General features: G+C 53.8%; 1 protein-coding gene across 11 annotated transcripts in view; it reads left to right on the top strand.

Moving 5' to 3' along the window:
• The window catches only part of MEF2D (myocyte enhancer factor 2D), a 34978-nt gene extending 11961 nt beyond the window's left edge, over positions 1 to 23017 (top strand). For 4 of the 11 annotated variants that reach the window (XM_084769429.1, XM_084769428.1, XM_084769425.1 and 1 more), the window contains 11 exons: positions 8612 to 8791; positions 9487 to 9690; positions 11425 to 11562; positions 12511 to 12721; positions 12926 to 12982; positions 14647 to 14837; positions 15182 to 15202; positions 16367 to 16496; positions 20676 to 20895; positions 21161 to 21467; positions 21744 to 23017. In XM_084769429.1, coding sequence (XP_084625555.1) covers positions 8738 to 8791; positions 9487 to 9690; positions 11425 to 11562; positions 12511 to 12721; positions 12926 to 12982; positions 14647 to 14837; positions 15182 to 15202; positions 16367 to 16496; positions 20676 to 20895; positions 21161 to 21467; positions 21744 to 21755 — 1545 coding nt within the window. In that variant the 5' untranslated portion in view covers positions 8612 to 8737 and the 3' untranslated portion in view covers positions 21756 to 23017. Of the gene's footprint in view, positions 1 to 8611; positions 8792 to 9486; positions 9691 to 11424; positions 11563 to 11611; positions 11747 to 12510; positions 12722 to 12925; positions 12983 to 14646; positions 14838 to 15181; positions 15203 to 16366; positions 16497 to 20675; positions 20896 to 21160 lie in introns of all 11 variants that reach the window. The other 7 variants (XM_084769431.1, XM_084769432.1, XM_084769434.1 and 4 more) reach the window with 7 other exon arrangements.
• Positions 23018 to 24320: the final 1303 nt, after the last annotated feature.

Consider the following 24320-nt stretch of genomic DNA (forward strand, 5'->3'; position numbering starts at 1 on the left):
TTATCTTCCTCCCTGGCCCCTGCCTTTCCTAGAGGAAGTGGGTTAGTGGGAAGCTGCAGTCTGGACTTTCAGCCAAGACCCAGGGTGTGGGGATGCAGACTTGAGGCTTTGAGGGGACCAGCAGACCCTGGGGTGGCATGGGAAAAGAGGTGACCGCCCTCCCATGCCCAGTAAGTTGCCTCCTGGCCTCAAAAGCCCATCCTTTGCCATTCCTAGGGTACCCTCCCCTCCACTGGGTTTGAAGGCTGGGAGAAGAGAGACAAGAGGTTCAGTGGGGTGGAGGTGGGGCAGATGACAGGGGGAACAGCCTCTTTTCGGGGTTCTTCCTGTTCCAGTAGGTGAAATGGGAAGCAGGGGCTGTGAGCAAGGGGCTAGAGGCTGACCTTGGGTCTGGTGGGTTTTCCTTCCTTGGCCTGTACTGTGGTTGAGGGTGGAGCATCCTGAAGAGGGTGCTTCTTGCTCTTGTCTCCCCCCCTTGACATCTGGACCCCTCTCTTTTTGCCCCCACACCTGCCTGCCTCTTGGCAGACTTCCCTTGTATGGTCCCCATGACAGGCCCTTGGCCAGGCATGGGGTGGGAACAGGTGTCCTGGCCCAGCTGTTACTACTCTTCTCCCCCACCTGTCAGCCTGCAGTTGGGGGTGGGGAGCTAAGGCGAAAGGAAGTCTTCACCTGTTCCCAGGGGTGGCCCTTGCTTGTAAAAAGCCCCTGAGAGCTTCCCCTCAGAGGAAGGACAAACAGCAGTCATTGCTGACTAAGTCAGAGGAGTCTCTGCTGTGTTCTGATGAAAACAGTGAACCCTGTTTGATGGTGTGTTTTGATGAGAGTGTGTGTTTGCCCAAGGGTGCTCAGGACCCATCAGGCTAGGCTGAAAGCAGTTAGGCTAATCCCTGTAAGAGCCACCTTGTCACCTTCTGCCTATGGCTTAGGGACCCAGCCACCGCCCAAGGCCCCTTTAAACCCATGGTGCTCCTTGAGGTCACAATACCAGGAGGATTTGCCTTCCCTGATTGGATTGGCCTCTTTCTGGCCTGGCCTGTCTGTGTGTGGGTGGCCCTTGGGTCTGTGTGCACTGCCTCCCATTACCCCCATGCCAGAAGCCCAGCATTTAGAGCTCAATTTTTGGTCTGTTCCTAGATGCTTGAACAAAAAGTGGTGCCCCAGGAGAGAGCCTTTCTGAGATCCTCCAGCCTGCTCTGTGGCCCAGGTCTTGCTCAGAATCCCCTCCTGTTCCCATTTCCATGGAAGCCCGTCCACTCATTAACCAGCATCCACGTGTTGCAAGAGCAGGCAGCCCTAAACCAGCACAGCGGCATCTTCCAGCAACGCCTGTCAAGATGATCTGTGCTCAAGGCCCCAGCTGCAACTTTCACTTCTGTCTCTTGAGACCCCAAGGGAAGTAGGGTAGGGAGGTGGAAGGTGACACACTAACGGTCCCAACTGTCCTCACCTCTTCTCAACTAAGGCTTCTAATGGCCAAGGTCCCCCATACACTATTCTTGTTTAGGTGCCTGGAGTGGGCTTAGATTGCCATGGCAGGATTAGCTATGAGAGAAAGATTGTAGCTAGACACCAGAAAGGACCTCCCAGAGTAGGCAGACTCTGCTGGGCCTCAGTTAATAGGGTGTGACTACTGTGTAGGTACAGTAACTGGACAGGTGGAGGTTAAGCCTCCTGGTATGCAGGGGGGGCGGGGGCTGAGGCCTGGTGGTCTGCCAGCATGATATGAGCAAGTGGTCTGCCAGCATGATATGAGCAAGCGCCTTCATGACTCCTCCGAGCCCCCAGCTGCCCATCTTGGTTGCTTAGCTTCTGACAAGTTGAGCTCCTGCCCCAAAGTCTGCTCTGGGTTTAGGACTCAGTCTTTAAAGTCCTGTCCGTAACTTGTAGCTCACGTCCACTGCACTCTCTACACAGGCAAGACAGGAGCGGCCTGTGCTGCTGTTCCACTCTGAGCTTACTGGCTGCACCGTGCCTCTCTGTGCCTTTCCCTGGACAGGAGCGAAGATGGGAGGTGCTGGCTACATCCCTGGGTTCTTTGTGCATCCAAGGGTTGCTTTCTGGCAGAGAAGATGGACCAGTTTTGAGGTCTTGAATGCTTCAGGGTGCTGGATAGGGGTGGCCTGTGCTTTGGAGTGGGAAGTTGAATTTGGAGGAATAAGGGTGGAGACACTATGCAAATCACCATGCAAATGAGCAGCGGTGAGTCATAACTACTTGGCCTTTTAGGCAGAGCTGAAGCAAAGCAAAAGCTTGGGCTTCAAAATTGGGCCACACCAGAGACAGTGACCTTGGGCCTAACTGAGGCTGGGCCCTTGGAGGCCCCAAACTGTGGGTCCCATTGGTGCTTGAGGGGACCCTGATATCTGCAGCCGTCATACTATGACCCTCCTGTGTTCTACCTCGCTCTGCTGGGGCACCCCAGCAGAGCAGCCCAGAGCCAACTCTCCCTCTGTCTGCTACGAGTGACAGTTCAGAAAAACACATCCAGGGCGGGTCTGCTCTCCTCTGGCTTCCGCAGCACCTCTTCTCAGCAGCTGCAGGGGGGCGAGACTGGCACTTGTCTTTGGAACTACATAGCTGGGAGTCCAGGAGCAGAATAGTGGGGTAGAAGGGCCCTGGGAGCAGGGGACCTCATCACTCTACCCTCTGTTATTCCATCCGCCATGGGTAAAGCCAGAGGGCCAGTCCCTTGACTTGGGCACACAGCATGAGCTCAGTACAGGCTACGAAGCCCAGCCCAGCCCTGCAAGTTCTTCCCTTCCCTGCCTGACCTCACTCACCGCTTCTCCACCTGGATGCAGTCTCATGTAGCCCCTGATAGTTCCCGAGGCCCAGCGGGTGGCTCTAGTGACTTTCTGGTGGGTGGGGGCAGGTGGGCGGGCGGAGGCCTGGGGATCCACAGGGCTCAGCTGCTACACTAGGAGTGAGAGCAGGAAGGACAGGGGGTGGGACACAGGTGACAGCCCCTCATGGAGAAAATGGGGTGACACTTCCCCCAGGAGGTTTGCTAGACAGTAGAGGTGGGAAGCTGAGAGTGGGGTGTGGGAGAATTGCCCAGGTGAAGCTAAGGGAGGGCTTCCAGCCCCCCTGGTACCCCTCAAGTCAGTTTCAGTTTTCTACAGGCCGCCATGCCTGGGACCACCCCGCCCTAGCCTGCTTTCCTGGACTGCCCCCTAGCCCGCCCTTAGGTCCCCTGTTGGTGAGTTAAAATTAGCTCACTGCCCAGGCTAAAAATAGCCCCTGCCCAGCCCCAGGCTGCTGGCTGGGGGAGGGGATGGTGGGACGTGGTGGGAACCAGGATTTTAGGTAGTCAGACTGACAGAACTTAGAAGGCTTGGGCCTGCACTTTCAGATGCTGATGGAAACTCTGGAGAAGAGAGGCAGCTTGGGGCAGGGAGGAGAGGAGAGGGCCTGGAGGGTGCCCCGAGGGCAGGCTGTTGGGGCGCCCCCTCGGCTAGCAAGCCCAGCTGCTTTCCCAGCCTTGTACCTTCTTCTCACTGGCCCCTTTCTGTCTCCTTCCTGCGTCTGTGCATCTGTCCCCACCTTGCCCACGCCGCCTCCTCCCACTAGCAAGCAGGCTGCCCGACTGTGGGGGTGACAGGTGGATTGGATTGTCGCCCCCCTCCCCCAGTGCCTGCTGCTTATTTCATGCCCTGCAGCCCTACCAGGGAGAGGGTGGAGGAGGGTGACAGCTGTCTTCAGTGCCGCCTGCTTTCCGAGTCCCAGCCTGAGGCCCCCCAGCGGCCTGCAGGGGAGGGGGAGCGCCTAATGAGAGCAGTTCCCTCCTGTCCCCCACTCCCTTCAGGAAGAGCCCAGGCTTGGCCTTTCTGGCCTCTGCCCTGCTGGAACCCGCTGGTAGAGCGCTCCAGAGTCAGGTGCACGTAGCGTTTTAGAGCTTCAGGACATATCACCCAGGGAGCTGAAAATGAGGGTGCATTGCTAAAGGGGGGGCAGTGGAGACTGCCGTGTGGGGTGGGGTGTGTGTGTGAATATTCCTGCCCGGCCCCTCAGCAGTGGCTACAGGAACCTGTCTTGACCTCACTCCTATCTCCACCCAAGCCCTTCACACAGGAACTGTGATGCCTCATTCTGAAACCCCAGAGTGGTTTGACTATTGCTCAGGTATGGAGAGGTGTGACATTAGGGACACAAGAGCTTACTCTCCCATGATCCTCCAAACCAGCACCCCTTCGCTTTTCACTTGTCCTTCTTTTTCCGTATAAACAGTGCACAGTTGCCATGGGATCCTGGATCCCAGGCTTCCCCCACCCCACCCCCACCCCCCTGCTGTTGGCCTCCCTAAAGATACCACCAGCCAGTGTTTTCTTCTTTCTGCTGCTGCTGTCACAGCCTGCTGGGAACACCACCCTGCCTAGCTAAAACCTACTGAGGGGCACCGCTGTGATACAGATGTGGCATGAGGTCTGGATGGGAAGGCCCCTGGGGCCTGGCCTCAGCATGACTGCCCAGGGCTGCAGACTAGGCTTAGAAGAGCAGTAGCCCAGCTGGTGCCCATTGTTGTTAATCATGGTAGCTGGGAGGCAGAAGCAGGTGGATCTGTGTTCCAGGCCAGCCTGCTCTACAGAGTGAGCTCCAGGACTGCCAGGGTCACACAGAGAAACCCTGTCTCGAAAAAACAAAACAAACAAACCAAAAAAGAAGAGCAGCAGTCCAGAGGCCAGGGCATGAGAAGAGGGGCTGGCCGGGTCAGGCAGGAGCAGAGCCCAGGCCTCCGGCTCCTGGCAGTTAGGTTGTTGAACAGAGGACTAATAAAGTAGATTCAGTGTTCATTAAAACCTCTTGATAGAGAGCTGGGCGTGGCAGCGCACACCTTTAATCCCAGCACTTGGGCTGCAGAGGCAGGTGGATCACTGTGAGTTCGAGGCCAGCCTGGTCTACAAAGTGAGTCCAAGACAGCCAAGGCTAACACAGAGAAACCCTGTCTCGAAAAACCAACCAACCAAACAAACAAACAAAACCTCTTGATAGAGTAGTTTGGTCGAGACAGGCCCCCCAAGTTGAATGGGGTCGGTTTGGGGTCCTTTGACTATCCCTGCCCAGACACCGTCCTTCCAGAACCAAGATTAAGTTCATAGTCTTTGGGGGTTTTGTTTGTTTGTTTGTTTGTTGTTTTTTTCCAAGACAGGATTTTTCTGTGTAGCTTTGGCTATTCTGGGCTCACTTTGTAGACCAAGCTGGTCTCGAACTCACAGAGATCCAGCTGCCTCTGCCTCCCAAGTGCTGGGATTAAAGGTGTGCACCACCACGCATGGCTGAGTTCATGTTCTGCCCCAGGGCTTCCAAAGAATCTGAAGCTCTGTGGGATGGACTGGAGAGGGGTCAGAGCCTGCTTTGTGAGAGAACTTGTGGTTAGCTAGGAGGAAGGACTGCCCAAGGCAGGATCTGTCCTCAGGCAGAGGAAGAGCAGCAGTGAGCAAGACCCTGGGAAGCATGGGCTTATAAATGGCTGAGCTAGTATAGAGGAAGTCAGGGCTGCTGGGGTCTGGCCTCTTAGACAGGGTTCCTCTGCTAAAGGATACTCACTGGCTCTCTCTGGCTTCCCTGCCTTCTCAGCCATGATCTCTCTCATATCCTAGATCCCCCAGCATGCGGCAGGGATGGGGGGGCAGTGTAGGAGATCAGCCAGGGAGCTGGTTGCCAGGCGACAGTTGCCTAAGCAACCCCATCCTCTCCATCTCCATGTGCTCAGGTCTGCTCCTTAGAAGACTTGGAGTCTCACCCTCTGCACCAGGCGAGCTGAGTGTATCGAGGGCTGAGGGGGAGGGTGGTAGGGTTGACTGGAGGGTTGCTGGTATCTGAACTGATAGGTTTGGAGGACAGTTAGTAGAAGGTTCTAGCTCCACAGAGGACAGCGAGAACAGCAGGACAGGCAGAGATTAGACTGCAGGAAGGACTTCTCATAGGCTCATAATATTTTTTTCGCATAGATATTTCCTGGCCTCTTTCCTATGGGTAATAGCATAGTAAAAAGACAGATCTGGTCCCTGCCTTCAGGAAGCTCCAACCTTGGGAGGACCAGGCACAGAAATGAAGCACAATTCTTTAGAGATGGTAGTGCTAAAAAGATTGTTGGTTTAGCTTTTTGGAAAACTAAAAACACTGAGCCAATTCATTCTAACCTGCCTGAGGAGACAGTACTGGCCATGATATGCAGGCGAGAGGTTCTGTCATCAAGAATGTGTTCACTGTGGGAGTGCACACCTTTGATCCCAGCAGAGGCAAGTGGATCTCTGTGAGTTCAAGGCCAGCCTGGTCTACAGAGTGAGTCCAGGACAGCCAAGGCTACACAGAGAAACCCTGTCTCAAACTAATTAAAACGAATCTGCAGCATGTGGGGAGCAGGAAACACGAAAGGGGACAAAAAAGAAAACAGCCACCTGGCCAGTGGGGGTAGGGCTAGGAGACTCTGCACTGTGGGTCTAGATTGGCGTTCCTGAGGCTGAGCCAGAGAAACCCACCCCCAAAGCCAGTTTACCATAGCCCTTGCAACAGTGCGCCTCCATCTCCCAGATCAGGAGGGAGGCAGGGTGAAAGTAGAGTCAGGGTTAGGGTCACAGACCAGGAGAGGTGACTGGTGCTGGTTTGCAAAGATGCATGTTAGGCCACACAGGGCTCTCTAGGCTGCTGCTGGTGTGGGATTTGTGCTGTGAGCAGTGAAGGCCAGGGACCATGGGACTCCTCAAGTATCAGGGTAAGGGAAGACAGTGCTGGTTCCCCCGTTTGGTGACCTAATGTACACGCAGACAGACACAGCACCCTCCTAGGGGAGCTGGGATGTTCTCTGTAGATACATAGGTTGAGTGGGAGCTAGACAGTGAAGCCCCGGACAGTCCTGTCATCTGTGATGGTGCTAAGCAGGTCCAGACCTTCCCTCTACCCTATCATGGTCAGGCACCCCATGAACTACTTCACCTCATACCTCCTTGACTCGTGTCTGTTTGCCATGTATGTGCAGGGCCTGTGGAAACCAGAAGATGACATCAGACACTTAAAACCTTCCAAATGGTTGCTGGGAACTGAAGTCAGGTCCTCTACAAGACCAGCAAGGGCTTTTTGTTTTGTTTTGTTTTGTTTTGTTTTGTTTTTTGTATTTTTGCTTTTCGAAATAGGGTTTCTCTGTGTGGCCCAGCAAGGGCTCTTAATTAAATGCTAAGCCATCTCTTTAGTCTCCCAGTGCACCCTCTTTGCATATCTTCCACTCCATCCATCCGTCCATCCATCCATCCATCCTTTTTTCTTTTTCTTTCTTTTTTTTTTTTTCTTTGCTTTTTCGAGACAGGGTCTCTCTGTGTAGCCTTGGCTGTCCTGGACTCACTTTGTAGACCAGGCTGGCCTTGAACTCACAGTGATCTGCCTGCCTCTGCCTCCCTGAGTGCTGGGATTAAAGGCATGTGCCACCACCGCCAGGCTCTAATCTATTGTTTTTTCAAGGCAGGGGTCTCACTACGTAGACCAGGCTCAACTTACTGGTGCCTGCCTCTGCCTCCCAAGCACTAGGATTAAAGGTGTGAGCTACCCCATCCACCTGCTGGCCCATAGTGTCTTCTTCAGCTAGGCTGCCTGCCACAGCAGAGCTAAACAGCGCTACACAATTTACAGTCTGCAATGCTGACTCTTTGGCGATTTACAGAGATACTGGCCTGGATCAGGGTAAATTCTATAATGGAGGGTTTACCAGGGGCTGTGAAACTCCAGGTCCCATACTCGGCATCACAGTTACCAGAGAAAAAGCCAGCCTTTGTGGTGTAGACCTGCCTTCACGGCTCTCGGGGAGTTGAAGCAGGGCGACCTCAAGTTCAAGGCCAGCCTGGGAAACCTAATAAGACCTTAGCTCAAGAAATAAAAATGAGGGTTGAGGGTGCAACACCTTCAGAGCACGTGTTCAGACCCCAGTGTGAGGTGAGGGGTTTGGGAAAGTATATTTGCTGTCCACTGGCCTAAAGTAGCTTGTTTGTGTCTAAGCAGCAGAAAACCCTTCAAACAAGACTGTACTTGGGCTGAAGGAATGAAGCATGCGGATGTAAACAGGCTGTGGTTAGGGGTGGGCACTCTCTAGCTCCAGGCTCCGCTGCGCCCAGACTTTGTGTAAGGACCTGCAGTCAACCTGAACTGGGCACCAGCCACCCTTCATAGCATCACACATCCTTTCTCTGCCTGCCTCCTGCAGCCTAGGCAGGTGTCAGTCCAACATGGCCTCACTGTGTCTCCACCTAGGACCCTCTACTGGTCTAGCTGCTGCTGGTGGATGGGGCTGGTGGGGGAGTTCCACATAGAGTAGGCACAAGCTCTACTGAAATAGGGTGTGGATGGTCTCCAAGAAGCAGACCCTCAGAAGCCAAGCACCCTATATCTTCTGTGTGACCTAAAGCCCAAGGACAGCCTAGACCCAAGTGCTGGTCCTAGTGGGAGCCCAACTTGCACCTGGTATGGCAGGATGGCCATTTCCTCTATAACCAATATTGCTGCAATTTGGAGCTAGGGCAGAGACGCCACCAGTCTCTCACAGGCTGTAATGAGCCTTACCACCATCCCAAGCAACAAGGCTGGCCTGCGAGTCTAACAGTCCTCTCTGACCCTCCCTTCCCAGGAGGCTGTGCACAGGTGTTCTGCAGACCATGAACTGAGCACTAGTCCCAGACATTCATGAGCACAGTGTGAGGCTCCTGACCACCCAGCAGCCCCTTCCTCTGGCACTAACGACCCCCCGGAGAAGATGGGGAGGAAAAAGATTCAGATCCAGCGAATCACCGATGAGCGGAACCGCCAGGTGAGGAGGTCCCCGAGGCCCACATGGTAGGTGAGCAAGGACAGGAAACCAGCTCCTGTCACCCATGACCAGTTCTAAAGATTTATTTATTATTATGTATACAGTGCTCTGCCTGCATGTACACCTGCAGGCCAGAAGAGGGCATCAGATCACATTACAGATGGTTGTGAGACAGCATGTGGTTGCTGGGAACTGAACTGAGGACCTCTGGAAGAGCAGGCAGTGCTTTTAACCATTGAGCCATCTCTCCAGCCCCTGTCACCCATAGAGGGCTTTCTTGGCCGCCCAGGGAGTCACTGGAGGTTGCACAGAGGCTGGGTCTGAGCAGACAGAGAGCAGTTCGTGTGCCTCTTTAGTTCTACTGGCCTGAGATGGGCCAGGGCCCCACGTCATTGCCACACCCACAGCTCCCTCATCTGGCAGGCATTCTCCTTAGCTGGGAGTTAACTGCTCTTTTCAGCCCATTTACAGAGATGTGGCCTCCTGGCTGTCTAGAGCCTTTCCCCTCTGAGGCTGGCTCCGGCGTATCTTGACTGTTTGTCTGCCCAAGGGGTGCTTTTGTTCCTTTCCAAACCATGGATTTCCATAGGCAGTGGCTGAGTCGCCCTGAGAGTCGAGCTCTAGGGTAGGGCCCATGTCCAGATGTCTGTGAAGGGGGACTCAGTCACACCTGGCCTCCCACTGCTCCCCTGCAGGTGACCTTCACCAAGCGGAAGTTCGGGCTGATGAAGAAGGCTTACGAGCTGAGTGTGCTGTGCGACTGCGAGATCGCACTCATCATCTTCAACCACTCCAACAAGCTGTTTCAGTACGCCAGCACCGACATGGACAAGGTGCTGCTCAAGTACACGGAGTACAACGAGCCCCACGAGAGCCGCACCAATGCTGACATCATTGAGGTGCGCCTGCTCTGTGCCCACCTCCGCCCATGTGTAAACCCATCTCTTCTGAGCCCAGGCCCCGAGGAAGGAGGGCCATGGCAACAAAGGCCGGGAGCACGCAGGCAGTCTGTCACCTGCTGGGCCTGAGGAGCGCTCTGCTGTCTTCTGTTCTCTCTTTTCGTTCCTCCTCCTTTCATTCTCTGAGATAATATTCTTTTTTGTGTCTCCCTGTCTTCCCATCTCTCATTTCTGCCCTCCTCCTTTGTGAGTCTGTGGGTCTTGTCTTCTGTTTCAGAGTCAAAGTGTGAACGGCTGAAGGACAGGCCGTCTCTGGCCTTTTCCGGCCATGTGGCCCTAGGTCTGGTCTATCTTCTCGGAGCTGTGGTTGCTCCACACATGGAGCGAGTGCTCCCTGAGCAAACAGGACAGCCAGGCTCCTGCTTCTCACTCCAGGATGCCGACTTAGGGTACAGAGGTTAAGAACACTGGGTTCGGTTCCCAGCACCTACATGGCAGCTCATGGCTGCCAGTTCCAGGGGTATACGCTCTTCCCATGGGCACCAAGCACTCGTGTGGTACACATGCATGCAGATAAAACATACATACACATAAGATAAAGCTTTAAAAAAAAAAAAAGCCGATCCTTTAATCCCAGCAGAGTTCAAGGCCAACATGGTCTACAGAATTAGTTCCAGGATAGCCAGGGCTATGTAGTAAAACCCTGACTAGGGGGCAAAAACCAAACAAAATAAATAAGTAAATAAAAACAAAGCAAGGGCTGGCGAAATGGCTTATTAGGTAAACGCACTTACTGTCAAGTCTGACAACCCGAGTTTTAATTCCCAGGATCCTCCTTGTGGAAGGAAGAGAACCAACCCCTGCAGGTTGTCCTCTGATGTGCACTCAACACACGCAGACACACATAAATAAATGTGATTTGACTAAAAACATGAAGCAACTGGGCGTGGTAGCTCATGCCTTTAATCCCAGCACTCTGGAGGTAGAGGCAGGCAGATCTCTGTGAGTTCGAGGCCAGCTTGGTCTAGGCCAGCCAAGGCTACACAGAGAAACCCTGCCTCAGAGGAGGGGAAAAACCACAAAGCAAGCATCTTTAAAATTGTTTGTTTGTTTGTTTTTTTGTTTTTGTTTTTGTTTTGTTTTTCGAGACAGGGTTTCTCTGTGTAGCCTTGGCTGTCCTGGACTCACTTTGTAGACCAGGCTGGCCTCGAACTCACAGAGATCCACCTGCCTCTGCCTCCCGAGTGCTGGGATTACAGGCATGCGCCACCACGCCCAGCTGCACCTTTAAAATTTTGAGTGACCACTTGTAGCTTGGGTCTGCCGCAGGCACTTTAAGGCTTTGAAAGCTCAGCAAATGCAGGCCCTTTGTGCCTTTCCTGTACTGTCCTCTTCCTGTCTCATTCAGTTTCTCTCACTTGAGTAGGAGCTAGGATTTGGACAGGAAGAGCCTCCAGCCCCAAGCACACCCTTGTAGGGAGCAGACTGGGGCTGGCCTCTCCCTAGATTGAGCTGTGGAGCATACCTGCTCCATGCTGGTTAACTTGGGTTCCGCTCCACTCGGCCACAGGGAGCACACGAGGGAGGGGTGGACGGAGGGAGGGAGGACGGCTCTGGGGGAGGGACTGGAGGTTCTGGGAACCACCGTTGGAGAAATGCTGGGGATCCTTGGGGGGAGCTTGGAGGAGGCCAGAGGACCCTTGCTGGCTGGCTGACTGAGTGATGCGGTTGCAGACCCTGAGGAAGAAGGGTTTCAACGGCTGTGACAGCCCAGAGCCGGATGGGGAGGACTCACTGGAGCAGAGCCCCCTGCTGGAGGACAAGTACCGGCGGGCCAGCGAGGAGCTGGATGGGCTCTTCAGGCGCTATGGGGTGAGCCCTCCTCACCTTTTCTCTGGCCCCCTTCCGGCCCCTCCCCCAGGCGCTGCACAAGAAGCACAGGGAGTGTGAGAGCCCCGAGGTGGACGAGGCGTTTGCCCTGACCCCCCAGACGGAGGAGAAGTATAAAAAGATAGACGAGGAGTTTGATAAGATGATGCAGAGTTATAGACTGGCCGTGAGTAGTCTCATGGAGGACAGCCTCCTGTGCTGCATGGTGTGGCTTCACCCAGCCTTGCCGGCCCTCGGCTGCCTCTGATGGATGTACTATGCTGAGCCGTCCTTGAGCTGGTCCTGACCGCTTAGGAACTCCTGACCTTGGTCTTGAAAGCCTCTTGTAAAGTCCCTGCCTAAGCTAGAGAGACCCACAGTGTCCCCTCACCAGCAGAACATGCAAATGCCGTGAGTCTCCAGACAGCAAGGGAGAGGGCTGTGTTTTGTCCCCTTGTTTTGGGAGGAGGCCCCTTGGGCTGCTTTGGCGCCCCTGCCTCAGGCACTCAGCTTTGTGTAAGGGAAGCAGAACTGCTAAGGGGATGACAGAGAGAGGTGGGCATGAGCCACTGCTGAAGCAGGCCCGCTGCGCGGCCACTTAGCGAAGCCCTATCCTCAGCAGCTGGGAGTCTGGGTCTGTAGCCAGGGCACTAACTTGCTCCCAGTGTGTCCTGCCTGGCTGAGGACTAACCCGCCTCCTGGGGGAATCCAGTCCCATCTGCAGTGGGCAGAGCCTTGCCTTCCTGCTTTGGATCAGAGCTGTACTGCAAGGTGCTCTCACCTTTGTGGTGGGAGGTAGGCAGGGCTGCAAAAGGGCTGAAGGCAGGGCGCCCAAGCCTTTGGAGATCCAGTCCAGGAACCAGAGAACCTTTGTGCCTACCCTCTCAGGCAAAATGGGTCTGCGGGGAGAGGGCCACCTGTTGTGACGCTACTCTCCGTCTTTCTGTCTAGTCATCTGTTCCGGCCCCCAACTTTGCCATGCCCGTCACAGTGCCCGTGTCCAATCAGAGCTCCATGCAGTTCAGCAATCCCAGTGGCTCTCTGGTCACCCCTTCCCTGGTGACGTCATCCCTTACGGACCCACGGCTCCTGTCCCCTCAGCAGCCAGCACTACAGAGAAACAGTGTTTCTCCAGGCCTGCCCCAGCGGCCTGCTAGTGCAGGTAAGTGACTAGAGGGTGAGTGGCTAAGGTGGAAGCGAGGTGTGGAAGGGCCCCCGGGCTTCCACTTTGAATGGTGGGTCTTCCCTCTGCAGCAATCCTGCATGTGTGTGACTCTTGAGGGGAAAAGGCCTGGGGCTCCTCAGAGCCTCCTCTTCTTGTCCAGTCCCCAAGACAAAGTTCATGGTAGCTCTGCTTTTCTCCCAGGAGCCATGCTGGGTGGAGACCTCAACAGTGCTAATGGAGCCTGCCCCAGCCCCGTTGGTGAGTGTCACTGCCTTCCACAGGGTGGCCTAGGCAAGGGACCTGAAGGGAAGGAAAGGAAAATGGCAGGGCCAAAGCAGGACGCACCAGAGGATTGTTAGCTCCTGGACTTTGGTGCTATAGCAGTGACTGGTTAGCAGAAGTTTACCTCTGAAGATTATTACACAAACTGAGGCTGTGCTGCTGAAGTGGAAGGTCTGGCTCACTGCTCGCTTGCTCGTTCTTTCCTTCCTTCCTTTCTTTCTTTCTTTCTCTTTTTGAGGCAGATCTCACTATGTAGCCCTGGCTGGCCTGCAACTTGTTATGTAGACCGAGAAGCCTCAGAATCCACCTGCCTTTGCCTTCTGAGTGCTGGGATTAAAGGCGTGTGCCACCACACCTGGCTGTGTGGACTTAACTAGAAAAGGGTAGGCATTTAGACAGCACCCATGCACATAGGCCCCCGTGCTCCCACGGAGTCACCATACAGATGTACCTATAGGCATACATACTGGAGTCATAGAAAGAAACTACCACTGCACCTGTGCTCAGCCACTTTTACTCTGTGCTGGTGTCTGGCTGGTGACCTTCCAATGTCACCATTGATGTCACCCTGTCATTCTTGCCACTCACAGAGTGATCTTGGAGTTGGGATAGAGACAGCAACATGCTTTGAGGGTAACCATATGCTGTTAGGAGACAGAATGGTGAGCTTTCTCACTGGAGTCATCACACACATTCCTGGACCTCGGTCTCTTCCAGCTCAGCCTCAGCCAATGTGCTGCCCCTTTCTGTCTTGTTTTCTCTCTGTCCTGTGTAAGGTGGTGGGTGTGAAGGTGCCTTAGCGATAATTGTGCACTAGAATCATGAAATTGTAGACTAGAGGTATACCCCTTCTTTCCAGACTTTACTCGTGGGCCCTCAAGCCTAGCATTGGGAACTCAGTGAGATGCCCTGGGTGGCTGTGGGAAGTCATCACCTCTCTCAGCTACTGCCATGCTTCCTCCTCTGTGCTCTGACCTGTGTGCCCATCCCATGTACCTCACAGTGTGATAGAAACATGTAGGAGACACAGTGTGGAAGACCTATACGTTGCTGAGCACAGAGCAAATGCAGAAGACGGTTGCGATGCTTTTATCCCCAGTCTAGTTATGGTAGTCACCATATCGACAGCCCTGGTGCCAGCAACGCCATTACTAGCACTCAGTGGCCTGTCTCCCCCATGGTGGCAGACAGCTTGTCTTGTGCTGACCAAAAGCACAGCGTTCCAGCTCCTGGCAAGGAAGCAGTCTAAATGCTTGGCTGGCCCTGGTGATCAGGCTGGCTCCTTAAGGAGGACCAGGTTACACAGCCTGCAGCTTTTCCCCACTCTGGTTATTGTGCGTCCTGTGTGAGGGATCTGGGTGCCAGGCACGGGGAAAAGCATGTCTGTAGGGCTCTCTTATGTGCCCAGGTCTGGCAGTGGCAGTGGTTGCTTTTCAGTTCTTCCCCTGTCCCCATTTCTGGGACTTAGAGGCTGACTTTGGGCCAAAGATTGGGGACCAAGGCTTTAGACACTATCAGGCAGCTCAGCATCCATGTGGAACCTTGGCATGCTTCTGGAAGCCTCCAGGTGACAGATATGGGGCAGTTGGTAGGACTAGAGGACAGGCCAGCATTTTTCCTTTCTCATCTCACTTCTCCAGGGAACGGCTATGTCAGTGCCCGAGCTTCCCCTGGCCTCCTCCCTGTGGCCAATGGCAACAGCCTAAACAAAGTCATCCCTGCCAAGTCTCCACCCCCACCCACCCACAACACCCAGCTTGGAGCCCCCAGCCGCAAGCCTGATCTGCGGGTCATCACTTCCCAGGGAGGCAAAGGGTTAATGCATCATTTGGTGAGTGGGTTTCTGGGCCGTGGTGGCCAGGGGTGGGGGTGGGAAGAAAAGAATGACCTCTAGCAGGAGAAGTGAAGATCAGTAGCCCTAAAGGCCTTTGGGCCGCAGCAGTAGAAATGAGCAGGAGATAGGAGAGACGGTTCCATGAGGAATAAGGACTGGCTGACGGTGTCTGGCTGACAGAGGCCAGGACACAGCATTTTCTGGATATCATATGGCTAGAGTATCTGGATATCCTTTTGGGCCAGAAAGAGTACTTCAGCAGAGTGGTGGATGGGGTGGCCATGGGGGAAGGGCAGAAACCATAGCCTGAACCATCCTCTTGGTTTTATTTCTGCTCCCAGACTGAGGACCATTTAGATCTGGTAAGTGTGGCTGAGATGTGAGCAGTGCCTTTGAGTTCCAGTGTTGCCCCATGCTGTTAGCCTGCAGCATGAGTATGTGTACAGTCTTCTCCGTGTGCGTTTAGTGTGTGGAGTTCAGTTACTGGTGGTTTGTTAGGAGCTGTGCTTAGAGCTAAGTGGGTACTAAGGTGAATGGGGTGGCGGGAAGCGCTGGACAAGGCATGCATGTGTAACTGTGTGCATGTGTAACTGCATGTGCATTTATTCAGATGTGTGTGTGTGTGTGTGTGCGTGCGCGCACGCATGTGCATCTGGAAAAGAGCATGAGGCTATCCCTAGGCCTTTGAGGCCCCCGCCAGATGCCTGGATTAAGCCCTTGGTTCCTCTGGCTTCCTGACTCCACATAGGCCCACACAACATTGGAACCCAAGACATGAACCTAAAACTTACGAGAATCTAGAAAAGTCAGTTTTCCAGGGGAAGCTGAGGCCTGAGGTGGGACTGAAGTTGTCCTTAGCAAGCCCTTCCCTGCCTGCCTGCTCACTAACCCTACCGCAGCCCACCTCACAGGCATTTTATGCCCAGCCCCTCCCTATGGCTGCACACTCACCATCAGCCAGGAAGAGGAGGTGCTTCCTCCCCAGCTTGCTGACAGGAGGCCAGAAAGGCTGGGAAAGGCAAGCAGGCTTTGGCGGCCAACACACCGGCAGTTTCGGCCCCAGCGTGGAGTTGGAATAAACAAGTGACTCAGCAGCAGATGGAGCTGACAGCCCTACACACGTGTGTGCATACATGCAATCACGTGCCACCCAGATCCCACACTTCATTCCCAGATGCCAGTATGCATCTCCTGGGGCACCTGCTACTGTAATGGGTGTAGAGGAGACTCCGGTGGTCTTAGCCCAAGAGAGACTGCAAATCTTCCTCTGTCCCTCCTCCTAGGTGTCAGGGCTCCAGGCTGCCTCCATGCCTTCCCGTCTGCATGGGTGTAGATGCAAGTGAATCTGTGCATGTTTTTTCTCCGTGAGTCTTCAGGCCTTTAAACGTACCAACTTGTGTCTGTGGGCCTCCATGCTAAGGTGCTGTCCCTGGGAATTCAGGGACCCAGCTCAGATGTTGTATGGTTGACTACCTTGAGGCCGCCCACCCATTTGCCATCTCTTGACACACAGTTTTCTCTTACAGAACAATGCCCAGCGCCTTGGGGTCTCCCAGTCTACCCACTCGCTCACCACCCCAGTGGTTTCTGTGGCAACACCAAGTTTACTCAGCCAGGGCCTCCCCTTCTCCTCCATGCCCACTGCCTACAACACAGGTGAGTGTTCCTGTAACTTGGTACATTGTAAAAAAAAAGGGGGGGGCAGGGTTGCGCTTAGAGCAGATGGGTGACCAGAGGGAGAATTAAAATGCTAGATAGGTCACAACCTGAGGAAAGTCCTTCCCTAATTAGTGTTGTAGTTAGTAGATCAAACAAATAAAAACAGAGAGGCTCGGGTGTGGCCCGGTTGGCAAAGGGTTTACCTTGCAGGCATGAAGCCCTGGGCACTGTACTAAGCCAGATGTGGTAGCACTTGCCTGTGACCTGAGCACTCAGGAGATGGAGACCAGGGAATCAGCAGCTCAGTGTGACCCTCAACTACCGGGAGTTAAAGTCTAGCTCAGTTACATGAGACCTTGTCTCAAAAAAACAAAGCAAGGGCCAAAGAGAGTGCTCAGTAATTAGGAATACCTGCTGCTCCTCCAGAAAGCCCAAGTTCAGTTCCTAGCACCCACACTGGGTTACTCACAACTACTTGTAATTCCAGCTCCAGGGAATCCAACACCGTCTTCTGGCCTCTTAAATGCACCTGCACACATGTGGCATACATACAGCACACATACATACAAATAATGAAAAATTTTAATAAAAACTTTATAAATAGAAATAAAATTCTTGGAAAAATTTGAACTTCAGATAAAACAAGTACTCTTTTAGTCTTAACTATATCCCAAAGGCATTCTTTGTGCTAAAGTATATCCCAAAAGCATACTTAGATTTTTTTAATGCATTGTTTATTTGAAAACAAATGTTTTTAATATAGGTCCTTGTGGAAGAGTAACGCTGCCCAGTGTGAGGAAGGCAGGACAGAGGTGACCTGAGCACCAGCCTGACAGACTTGCTGTTTGGGTACCGGGGAGGGGAGCATGGTTAGTGAGGCAGAGCTCCCTGGAGGGGAGGGAAGAGGCCGCAGTGCAGTGGACCTGCTCGTTCTGAGTAGAGATGGCTCAGTGCAGCAGGAAGTGGGAGGCAGGAGAAGCCTGGCGAAGGCTGGGTGGATCTCAAGGTGAACATGCTCCTGGGGACGTGGGAAGGCCCTCTGGGATAGGGACTGTGGTAGGCCATACGGTACAAGCTGACATGGCCATGTCCGCCTCTCACACCTTCCCCAGAACAGTGTGTGAGGCTCTCAGCCATCCTTGCCTGCACTCAGGTGGCTGTGGCTGTCAGGAAGGGCTTCCTAGAGGAGACGTTCAGCACTTGTGTGTGTCAGTAAGCTCTTCCCCACCCTTTGTCATCCAGTTCCCTCATACTTGAGTGCGGGTGAACTAGACTAGACCAGAAGACCCCCCAGGCTCCTCCCTAAGTCCTCTGAGCAGGAGCGTATCTCTACAAACGCCATCTCTGCCCTGAGTGGCAGGCAACAGCCTACTTCATGCTTCTACAGGGGTGATAAGTCTGGGCAGATTTTCCTGCTCAAGTGTCTGATCCCTGTTCCTTGGGTGTTTCACATGCATACCCACTCCCAAGTGATTGCATTATGAGGCTGGGAAAGGACTGCTTAGAAATGGCAGCCTGTGGGCCCGTGTCAGGGAACAGAGAGCTCCTGCAGCCTGCCCCCACTCCCAAGGCCAAGGAGAAAAACCAAAGTCCTGGGTCTAGCGGGAGAATGGGCTGCACATAGCTCTGCTGTCCCCGGCAGCTTTGCTTGCTTGGGAATCCTACCATGGTGGCTCTCTGTGCTCTTCCCACTTAGTCTTGTGAGCAGGAATGAAGTTTGTTTATGTCAGTAAACCTGAAACAGGCTATCAGCACAGCTGGCCATAGACTCCTTGTGTCACTAGGGGATGAAAGCAGGGCTCCAATTCCTATTGCCACACAAATAACTAAGCAGACTTATGTCAGCAGTAGGCATTTGTGGGTGGCCTACTATGGTAATATCCTGCTTAAGAGATGGGCCTGGCGCTTGTGGAGAGAGCTCCAGAAATCTGCCTGTGGTGACTACAAGAGTGACTTGAGGAGGTGGCCTGGGGATTGACCTCTTGGCCCTTAGGAAATTGGCCTCCCACTGTAGAGCTAGTGTGTTGGGATGGGGCGGGACTAAGAGCTGGGTTCTTCTGATCGCTCCCAGAGTTTGTTGGGCAAAGCACTGCCTTGTTCTGAGCCTGGTTTTCTTCTTCTTTTACTTTACTTCCCCCCCCCCCCCCCCCCGGTTTTTCAAGACAGGGTTTCTCTGTAGACCAGGCTGGCCTTGAACTCACAGCGATCCTCCTGCCTCTGCCTCCCAAGTGCTGGGATTAAAGGTGTGCATCACTTATTTTATGCCTTGTAAAATAAGCATTGGATACAGTCAGTCCTAGAGCCCACATTCTGCTCTTGTACTGTTTATTAAAACCAGTAACCAGGGGCCTGGAGAGATGGCTCAGCAGTTAAGAGCATTGGGTTATCTTCCAGAGGACCTAGGTCCAATTCCCAGCACCCACATGGTGGCTCACAACTGTCTATAACTCCAGTTCCAGGGGACCCAACACCCTCACACAGACACACATGCAGGCACAACACCAAAGCATATAAGATAAAGAAGAAAAAAAGATTCTTAAAAATTGTAGGGGAAGCTGGGTGTAGTGGCTCTTGTCTTTAATCCCAGCACTCAGGAGGCAGAGACAAGCAGATCTCTGTGAGTTTGAGGCCAGCCTGGTCTACAAAGTGAGTCTAGGACAGCCAAGGCTACACAGAGAAACCCTGTCTTGTAAACCACCCCCAAAAAAATTCTAGGGGGGAAAAGGCATTTAAAAAATAAGTAAAAACAAATGTAAACATAAATGAAGCAAGCTAGTAACTGGCATTGACCTGGCTAGGGTGAAGTTTAAAGGTAGTGAGAAAAGCTGGGCATTGTGGGGCACAACTTTAATCCCAGCACTTAGGAGGCAGAGGCAGGCAGATCCCTATATAAGTTTAAGGCCATCCTGGCCTACATATCTCATTCCAGGTCAGCCAGGGTTACATAGTGAGACCCTGCCCCCCCCCCCAAAAAAAATAGTGGAGAGGGCTGGGTGCAGCAGGTAAGATGAGTGGTGAGTGCTTGCCCAGCATGTGTAAGACCTGCCTTGTATTCCCAGCACTGCAGAAAAACAGTAAATAAAAGTCATGACGTGTCCAGGGCTAGCTTTTCCCGTGAGCAGGCAGGTCCTCAACCCTGAGGCTGCATCTGTCTCGTGTGAGCAGTGGTGCTTGGTAAGTCTTGCAGTGTTCACCGGGGGTCTGATGCTATTGCTGTCATGCACGCCTTTGCACACCTGCTTGTCTTTGGTGACCGTGCTATAGGAAGGATTGCTGTCCCTGCTGTCGACAGACAGTACTTGCCCAGGACCTCACAGTCTGTGGGCAGAGGTTGCCAAGAATCTGTCTTCATGGCTCCCGCCACAAATGTTACAGAGGTCAAACGATTCTTCATATACAAACAGGGCTAGAACAAGTGACCTTGGATCCGCTGTTGAGCATAGGTTGGCTGACTGGACAGAACATCTCTTTCTAGTATGTCCTCCCACTGTGTACACATCTCTGTGGCTCTGGTGGAAGGCATTTCTAAATACCTCAAACAGGGGACAACATGAGGCATGCTGGTGCTTATGGGTCACTTGTTCACAGTATCTTCCTTAAGATTAGCACATAGACAGAGCAAGTACCCCCATAATGCAGTCCCCCACTGGCACCCTAGCTTAGGCCCTGAAGCCCCTTTCTGCTTCAGGGACATGAAGACTGGATGTCAGACCCATTTCTATGTGTCTATGGGAGCAGGAGCGGGAGCCCTGATTAGGGAGAGTCTAGACACGCGGAGCCTGGGCAGAAGATAGAGTATGGCTTCCCGTTAGCCTGGAGTTCCCAGAGCTCCCTGCTGCCTCTCCACTGCCTGAAGCTGGCCAGGTGACGAGACTGCGCTCAGATCCATCTGGACCATCTCCAATTTCCTTCCTCGCTGCTTTTTTGTAACTGTCCTTACAGAAGCAATGCTTATACACAATTGATTTTTAAAACTGACGCTATTTTCAAAATCACTTGTCCTTTCGCCCTGTTAGAGAAAACAGTGCCTTGTGGTTTTTAGGCTTATATTTCTCTGAGTGTCATTTTCAGGAATTTCTTCATTCTTCACATTTGTGGTTAGACACTGCCTGTCCTCCCCAAAGGTGTGGGTGAGGTGCTCCCCACCCAGGTTCCCCTCACTTTCTCTTACTGCAGATTACCAGCTGCCCAGTGCAGAGCTAGCCTCTTTACCAGCCTTCAGCTCACCTGCAGGGCTGGCACTAGGCAACGTCACCGCCTGGCAGCAGCCCCAGCAGCCACAACAGCCACAACCGCCACAACCGCCACAGTCACAGCCACCACAGCCACAGCCACAACCACAGCAGCCACCTCAGCAACAGCCCCACTTGGTCCCCGTATCTCTCAGCAACCTCATGTGAGTCTTTGGGAGGCTTTCCATGGGGTTGGTGGGGAGTGGGGGACAGAAGGTCTCCGTGGAGCTGTGTGCGTATTCAGTAAGTGGCAGTCACGAGCCTTCCCTCCCAGCCAGCAGGGCTGAGGGTGTGGGCTTTGGAAGATGGTGTGGACAGACTGGAGCTAACACTGGTTTCTCTTTTTTCCCTTTGACACATGCCTCCCTCTTCTCCCAACTCCTGGCTCTCATCTGTTCTGTTACTGCCTCTTGTGTCCCTGAACTCCAGCCCAGGCAGCCCCTTGCCCCATGTGGGTGCTGCTCTCACTGTCACCACCCACCCCCACATCAGCATCAAGTCAGAACCAGTGTCCCCAAGCCGTGAACGCAGCCCTGCACCTCCTCCACCAGCTGTGTTCCCAGCTGCCCGCCCTGAGCCTGGAGAAGGTCTCAGCAGCCCGGCTGGAGGACCCTATGAGACCGGGGACCGGGACGACGGACGGGGGGACTTTGGGCCCACACTAGGCCTGCTGCGCCCAGCCCCAGAGCCTGAGGCTGAGGCCTCAGCTGTGAAGAGGATGCGGCTGGATACTTGGGTACTGTAACATGGCCCTTCTGTCTGCTGGTGTCTGCGTCACCCAGGGATGCCCCACACGCACTCAGCCTGTTTTCTTTCCCACCTGAGAGGCCTTGTGGCCGGCTTTTCTCTGGGTTAGTGCTCACAGCCCTGGACCCCCTCCTGGCGGCATTGTGCCCGGCTCATTGATCTCCATCTGCCTGGCCCTAGAGTTTTACCCCTTGGGAGAGGGTTGGGGTGCGGCCTATAGTCCAAGCTGCCCTCACACCATCTTCTCCATCTCCTCTCTTCACAGACATTAAAGTGACGGGTCCCACTCCCTCCTCTCAGCCTCCCTGATGAAGAGTTGACAATCTCACCGCCCACCCCTCCTTGTCCCGGGCTCTTCCCGCTCGACCCCCACTTCCTTTCTTCTGCTCCATGTCTTGTTGATGGTTACATTTGTGTATAATTATATTATTATTATTATTAATTATTATTATTATTATTATATTTTTAAATTTGAATTCTCGCTTTAGAGAGAGGGATGCTCTTGCCCCTTTTTTGTCCCCACCATTTTCACTGGTGGGGGACTCTCTTTATTGCGGGAAAAGGGGGGGACACTTTGCACGTTGTACACATATGCTGCAGGAAGGGGGGGCACGGTAGGCCTTGGAGAAGGACAGGTGCCGAGCCCTGCATGTGGAGCCCTCCCATCCCATTCCCAGATAGACGTAAAGAACCAAAAACTACCCAACAACAGACCCCAGACAGTGGACTGAAACCCAAAAGCTGGCTTGATGGTGGGCTTGTGTCTCAGGGGATAGGAGGAGGCAGAGTGTCTGCTTCTGAGCTGTTCACAGCTAACACCCACCCTGGTCCCTCCAGCTTCCTGCATACACTCCACACTCATTGATCCTGTGTGTCACCCCCCAAGATCTGAGTTCGAGGAAGGCTGCCCGCGAACGTGGGCCAGGGTAGGGGCTTGAAGCCAGGACCTCTGGAAGTAACGTGGCAGAGAGACAGCTGTGGAAGGGGCTGATGAGGGCAGGACTGGGTGTGGTGAACGGGGACCCCATCCCCAGCTTTTCCTTTAAGATGTACAGTGCAATAGCTCCCGTCCTTTAGCCAACCCAACCCTAGAAAGCTGGGAGAGTTGGGGGAGAGGCGTGGCTCCAGGGTGGGCCAGGGTCAGCCTTTGCTTCCCTGGGGTGCTGAGGGCAGGAGGCCTGTCAGGGGCAGGCGTGGGAGGGCGCCCCTCTGCTTTGTGCACCCTGGGCATACCGCATGGTCTGCGCAGCTAGGGGTTCCTGTAGATGAGACCCACGAGGCCCCCCCAGGCCTGCAGTCCCTGCTCCTGACCCATCTCCCAGCTCTTTGCGTGCTCCTTGTCTCGCTACCTCCTGTCCCTCCGCCTCCAGGCCACATCCCAAACCTGCCCTCTTGCTACTGTAATTGTAAATAGAGACCTTTCAAAATGTTAGTGGTGTAACAGTCCAGGAAACTGTTGTGTTTGTTGTTGTTGTATTGATATGAAATGAGATTCTATTTTTGTCAAAGTCTATTGTAATAATAATGACTCAAATGGCCCGTGCTGTACAGATGAGATTCTTCTGCTGTGCTCTTGCCTTCCTCTCCCAGGCTCGGGCTCTGTTGCCTCCTCTGTGGGGCTGCAGCAAGCACACAAGGGCAGTGGAAGCACTGGGTCCTTGGACCTCTTGCTGGATCTGAGATCAGACTGGAGGGACTAGATGGCCCCCCCCCCCCAGCCTGCTCTCTGTCACCACCCCTCCTCATTCCTCTGCCTTCCCACCCAGGGGAGGCGGTCGGGGGACAGCACACGCTCACTTGGGGCTTCCTCCCAGCTGGAGGGTAGAGTTAGACAAGGCTCAGTGTTGTAGTGAGACGGTCTTTGCCCACCTGTGGCCAGCCTCTTATAGTATTTTGACACTTGATGCAGGGAAGGAGCCAGAAGCCGAGGGGTGTGGGCATGCTCGTGAGGGCGTGTGTGGGTGCAGCCTGTATTTATGTGTTGGTGTGCAGCTGCGTGGATGTACCTTTGAGTGACTCAAGCTCCAAGGGCCTCTGTTTCTGCGGCTGGGTGTGTTTACAAGGGATAGGCGGCTTCCAGCTCTGGCCTCACTCCCTTCTTCCCTGGGCTGCTCTCAGCCCCCAAATGTTTGTACTAAAGTTATGGGGGGTTGCTAGTTGGCCTTCCTGCTTCTCCCCACAGCCTACCTCTGCCAGAGCTTGGCTTTCAGAGCTCTGCCTTCATATGGCTGTCCACTAGTCCCACGCAGTCACAGTTCCATCCCTGCTTGTTTGAGGAGCAAACTCAAGTCCCTCTTCCTCCTGGGAACTTTGACTTCCATAAGGCAGGGACCCTCCCTCACCCAGAGCTTTACCCTAGTTGCTGATCAGGCAGGGGTATCACCAACATGCCCTACCTTCCCACCCCCCCCTCAGTTCCTAGAGGGAGTTTTGAGACTTGCTTAAGGCCTTGAAAGAAGCCAGGGCACGTCAGCTCCCCTCGAAGTAGCTGGCACATCGTAGGCCCTCAGTAAATGCTGAATGGGTGAATGACAGGTGCTCAATAAATGTGGAGTCACAGGCCTCTCAGGCCCATTCTTCTAGGCTGCTCTTGGCCACCATTACACACAGCTGGGGGAGAGGCCCCTATAGTTCACAGCGTGCTACTCAAGTTTGCCATCCGATTGCCATGTACGAGTGTGTGCATGCATGGTGTGTGTGTGTGTGTGTGTGTGTGTGTGTGTGTGTGTGTGTGTGTGTGTGTGCGTGCGCGCGCGCGCGCCCGCGCCCATCTGTCCCTGACAGTAGGGGCAGTCTGTGAATGAATGTGTGACATTTCTGCAGTTCAGTATCTCCAGGTTTC

This window comes from Acomys minous (genome assembly GCF_964271855.1).
Source record: "Acomys minous genome assembly, chromosome: 19".
Taxonomy (NCBI): Eukaryota; Metazoa; Chordata; class Mammalia; order Rodentia; family Muridae; genus Acomys; species Acomys minous.